Source organism: Limulus polyphemus, unplaced genomic scaffold (assembly GCF_000517525.1).
Source record: "Limulus polyphemus unplaced genomic scaffold, Limulus_polyphemus-2.1.2 Scaffold75, whole genome shotgun sequence".
Classification (NCBI taxonomy): domain Eukaryota; kingdom Metazoa; phylum Arthropoda; class Merostomata; order Xiphosura; family Limulidae; genus Limulus; species Limulus polyphemus.
This window is the reverse complement of record NW_013665685.1, coordinates 1009445-1015353: the sequence shown is the minus strand read 5'-3', so window position 1 is coordinate 1015353 and position 5909 is coordinate 1009445. Positions and strand designations below refer to the sequence as shown.

Sequence of the window (5909 nt, the reverse complement as noted above, 5' to 3'; positions counted from 1 at the left end):
GTATATTTCAGGGGATACAAGTGATAAAGATGAACATGTTGAAAAACCAAATCTAGCTTTCACTGAATCAGTGTGTCAGTAATAAAAATCTAATTTGCAAGAAGTACTTTTGATTCTGTTCTATTCCACTGGAATAATGATTTAATATTTTGACTGGGTATCTGGAAAAAATAACATTTTTCTATATGAAATAACCATACTTAAACATTTTTAATGGAATTTCATCACATACCATTATAATCCCTTCATATAACACAACTATTTCACCTTCATGTGCATTTTTTTCTTTTTCATGTATAGGTCCCCCATAAAAACAAAACCAAGAGATAAATATAATTATTCGTACTGATTATGGAAAAAAATATCAATAGGAAACACTGCAAAAAAAAGTTCATTTGAAATATGGAATGTGTTTTTTATGTGAAAAACATTCAAGTTAAAATATTAGTTTTAAACTCATTTCACTTTCACTGTAGGTAAATAACCAATCAGAAACTGCAAATTTGTGCCTTTTGTCTTCTACTGAAAATATAAACTCTGTCCCATATTGGGAATATACTGATTATGGAAAAAAATATCAATAGGAAACACTGCAAAAAAAAGTTCATTTGAAATATGGAATGTGTTTTTTATGTGAAAAACATTCAAGTTAAAATATTAGTTTTAAACTCATTTCACTTTCACTGTAGGTAAATAACCAATCAGAAACTGCAAATTTGTGCCTTTTGTCTTCTACTGAAAATATAAACTCTGTCCCATATTGGGAATAAATGATATGTGGAGTTATTTTAAATTCAGTACTCCCTTGGAAACTAAAAATCAATTCAAAGTTTCAGGAAAACTAGGTCTTACAAAATGATTATATCTGGAAATAATGTTATCTTGTAAAAAACTTGTAATAGTTCAAACATACTTTCTAGTTATATAAATAAAAAACAACCTCTGAGTTGCCAGAAATAAACTTGGTTATTAAAGCCATTCTTACAAGAAGCTTAAGTGTAATATTTATATTACTTAAGACCAACTTATCCATACTTTCACATGTATTGCTAATTGGATTGATTCTTCCAGAATAGGATTTGTATTTCAGAAAACTTAAAATAAAAACATGTGGTGCACTATTTTCCTGAAAATATTTGACTTTAAGATCCTGCTCTTTGCTGACTGTAATATTTGCATTTTCAGTATAAAAATACTTTGTATTGGGCTAAGGCATTAAATCAAAGTTTAGAATCCAAAATACATAAAACTTACTGTATGGTACTTCTGTAAATATTCCATCTGCGGACTATGATGAGATTTGGGTGTGGACCGACCACTGAGTGGAGGAGACGTTCTTTCAAATGTTTGTCCACGATTATTAAGACCAATTGCTTCTCTACTAGCAACTCTTGATTCCAGTTCTTCGGCTCTCTGCTCAGTATTTTGTTTTTCCTCTTGTATTAATCTGTGGAAAATTTTTTAACCTCTTTACAAGTACCCTTGAACTGGATATTAGGACAATTCTATAAGATGTAAGTAAAAAGGTGTAATTACTTTAAACTTAATACTGATGAAACTGATTTATTGTTTCAAGACCTAATTAATCTGTTTTAGAATTCTTGTGCAAAGCTACACAATAGCTATCTGCACAGACTTGAATGAAGGTAATAATATGTAAAATACCTTTGTCGTAATTCACCTGGGAAAACATGATATTAAACTTACTTATGAAACAGTAAAGTGAGTTATCAAATAATTAGAAAAACAGTATTACAAGTTTAGGAATACATTTTCTTTTTCATGTTACTGCCAACTATAATGAGCAAAAAGCATTCTATGTTACCTTTTAGGTCTTTAACGATCTAGAGCATAAAGTCAGAGTTTCATCAGGTCTGAGCAAATTTTAAATATACTTTTCTTTACAGCATATTAGTAAAATGGACTGAATAAAAACTAAGCTTTTGAGGTATTTCAATCATTTTATTGTTTAAATACCTATAATTATTCAAGGAATTTCAATTACCAGCACGAGTTCACTGTTAAACACAGACATCTCTACATTCACACCAACAGCTTAATTGCCAAATAGCTTTAATAGTTTGGGATGAATAAATTCTGTATAGAGCCTTATGACCAACCTGATTTCATTATTAATAGCATCTAGCTGCTCTTGAAGCATGAGGGCCAGAGTCTGAGCATCGGTTTGACCAGATGGAGATAACATGTCAAACATACTTTCGTTGTCATCAGTTTGACTACACTCAGTGTCACTAGCATCAAATGCTTGTTGAACATTTGCAATTATATGAGGCTGTTCCACTGTTTCCCATTCTTGTTCACTTATTGGTTGAACCTATATGTAGTGAATAAGAGCTTAATATATATCCTAAAGAAACGATTGTGAGCTTAAATAAAATGGTTAAATGTGAAATAGTACCAACTTTGCACATCTTTCTAGCATAAGAATCTAAAAATGGATTTATCTCTATTATCATTAACTTCCAATTAAATCAAGTTATTCATGCATTCTAACCATTATAAGTAAGAATGGTACATTAAAACTAGCTATATTCATTAATTGGTTAATTATACCCTAACAAATTATTACAAAAAGCATATTGACTAATTTTAAAACCACCTTTATAATTTGATAACTTATCATCACTGAATTCTTTTTACTTGTGAAGATTGAAATAAAAAGGCAGAATTTAACCCATCTGATAACTTATTTTTTAAGCACAAAGCTACACAATAAGTTATCTGCACTCTGTCCACCATGGGAAATCAAACCCCAAATTTTGGAGTTGCGAGTCTGTAGACTTATCACTGACTCACTAGGGTATGTTTTTCCAAACACTAAATGTTGGGTTTTACTTTTGAGGGCTAAATCTTTTAATTGGCACTATTATCAACATTAAAACTAAATAATGGATTTATTTTTAAAACAAGTTTTAAGGATTATTTTCTTTCTTTGAAATACAAATCCTGGATTTTGTTTTCAAGATTTATTTACCAGGAAAAATAAAAAATTCTTGGGTTCATACCTGCTTAGGTTATAAAATTATTGGATTTATTTTCTAGATAACCAAGTACTGGATTCTTTTTATATAACAAAGTTACAGATCCATTAGAAAATGAAATCTTGACCTTACCATTCTACAAAATCAAACCTTTGGATCTGTAGTCTTCTGAATAACTGATTCTAGGGCCACCAGAAAACTAACTTGTGAAAACTGTCCCAAGCCAATTAGTTTCTGGAAAGGTTTTGTCTAGTTTGTCACAGTAACAGCTTCACACATTATCTTCATACAAGTGTAAAGGCACACTCACCTTTGGTGGTTCTGCTTCCAGTGGCTGCTGGCGCCCCTTCTGGGTCCTACGATTAATAGATGCAGTAGGGGAGATGAAGTTAAAGCCAGTCACTCTGTGACTTTCATCAGTACTATCTAAACCTGAGCCAGATGATGGTCTGTTGGGTGAAGGTGTAAGTGGTGATGGGTGGGAGTACAAACGACTAGGCCCCACCCTGATCCATTTCAAAGCAGCCAGCATCATGGCCATGCAGCAATATTACATGCCAAAATGGGAGTAGAAAAAAAATACAAAATGCTCTGTCAGCATCAAAGGCAAATGCAGTGTTGTGTATGAAAAGATGAGATAATAATAAGTTATTTAAATACAATCAAACCGATTCAACTAAATCATCTGTTATGCCAATCCAGGAACCTAAACCATGAAACTTGGAAACGAATATTTAAATTTCATACCCACTTTCAGAAAGCGGTAGGTCTTATTGTGCAAAACTCAATGATGAAATAGTTCAATGTTTCTGAAACTATATATTTAGGAACTCTTGCAAAAATGAAAGTATGTCTAAGAGAATCACTAATATGTGCAGTTCTACAGTCATGCACTGAAAGGGTAAACCAAATTACTTTTACTATGAACTGAAACTAAGAAATATGTTCAATTAATATACATCAATAACTGGACAATACACACGAGGTTATAGTTTCAAAAGAAAAATACCAAAACAGTATTTCTATGGCAGTTATAAAAATAATTATATCATGCCTGTAGTGAATAAAAAATAGTTTGATTTGAAAAAATAAAGTGATTGAAATTACAAATTCTATTTAAAAATTTACCCCCTTCTAGTTTTCAGTGTTTTATGGCTTTAGATATTTTTTTTATCTGAAACAAACTTAACACAAATTTTAGTCAAGAGCTAATAAAATAAAGCCTCATATTATCTTCTTGATTTATTCAACAAAACAACATACATGCATGTTCTTGAGCATTAAAATAATTATTCTAATATCTAAACAGACCACTAACTAGTAGCCAAGTAAATTCTGTTTTGCCTCAAAACATCATAAATAAATGTTATAGTGCTGCTAAATAAAAAAAAAATGATGTTAAGGTATATCCATCAAAACCATAATAAACATTCTGTATTAATAGTTATGCCATGCAGTCTGTGCTAATACACAACTGTAATCTGAAGAAACCAAACATCAAACGAAAGGGTATTTAACTTAACTTTTGATACAAGTAAAATATCAGTTATTTATCTGGATAGATGGTATTGTGGAAACTCCCATATACATAAAATGTATATATATGACATGTGAATAAACACTAAATTCTGAAATTGAGGAATAAGTTTAAAGTAACTGCATGAGATTGTCATAGTTAGAAATAAAAGTACTTACTGGATTGGAAAATAATCTATGCTAGTATTATTTAGTAATATGATGCATATATATATATATATTTATTTATTTATGTCAGGTTTCAAAACACAATCAATTATTTCAAATGATTTGATAATAAAATTTTCTTCTAAAAACTACAAATTACAAGTACTTTAATATTATTCATAATTTTGTTCTTCTAAACTGTTTAAATTGCAGTGCATTGAAGACAAGAAAAGTATCATTCCATTAATTAACAATTGTTAATTTGTAAAAGATTAGCATTTTTACAAAACAAAACTTTTTTTATACTTAACCCTGCATGAGTCTTCTGGGGTCTTCACAGACCCCAAATATTTTGTAAACATAGGTGCCAACAGATGAAAGCAAGTACATGTTTGATGTTCTCAGTAGCTTCAGTATTTGGCTAGTTTGTGTTAAATTGTTACACTTAGTTTAGGTAGTAAAAAAGAAACAAGTTGTAATATTCAATGTTCATTTATTGATTAATAAAGGAAAAGATTTTCAGTATTAATGTTTTTGTTTCCAAAATAATAGTTTATTATTATTTAAATATTTTTAAATTAATTTTTTATGATGGGATCTGCTCTGACCCTGGAAGAGTGAATATGGAAAACTTTTACAGAAGACTAATGCAGGGTTAAATCTCCTCTGTTAGGCGTTTTTACATAAATATTCACTAACAATAAAAATAACTTGAATTTCTAGTATGTTAAACTTATTAATATTTAAGATATATATCTATTACTGTACTTGTTTTCCAGCCCTAAAATGTTATTGCTATAACCTGGTTAATTCTGATTGATATTACTTTTGCAACTGATAGAAATGAGCAAAAGATTGCAGAAATTTCACATATAAAAAGAAACCTCTTGAATAAAAAAAACAGTGAAATAATGTTGTCTTATAACATTAAATGTTATTAGTTGAGAACAAGTGAAAACACATAGTAATGTTTGTTTTAAAACCTACAATACTGCTTGTTTAAAAAACTGATGATGCAAGTTAAACGTTTGTTTCATAAGATGAAACACTGATCGTTGACCACAAGTGATAACATATCATCTTTGTATTATATGTATTATGACTAGCAATATTTCTATCTCAAAAAATATATATATTACAGTATTTTTCGGAATATAAGACGCACCCTTATTTTGAAGACAAAGTTTTTGGGAAAAAAAAGCTACAGTCACAGTTGAAAGATTT

At 29.7% G+C, this 5909-nt stretch overlaps 1 protein-coding gene across 8 annotated transcripts in view; it reads right to left on the bottom strand.

Annotated features, from left to right (window-relative positions):
- Nucleotides 1-5909, bottom strand: part of LOC106466668 (liprin-alpha-2-like) — a 304000-nt gene that overhangs the window by 41207 nt on the left and 256884 nt on the right. For 7 of the 8 annotated variants that reach the window (XM_022395235.1, XM_022395228.1, XM_022395251.1 and 4 more), the window contains 3 exons: nt 3313-3508; nt 2121-2335; nt 1255-1447 (listed from right to left, as the gene is read on the bottom strand). In XM_022395235.1, the coding sequence (XP_022250943.1) occupies nt 1255-1447; nt 2121-2335; nt 3313-3508 (604 nt within the window). The remainder of the gene's footprint in view (nt 1-1254; nt 1448-2120; nt 2336-3312; nt 3509-5909) is intronic. The other variant, XM_022395263.1, reaches the window with a different exon arrangement.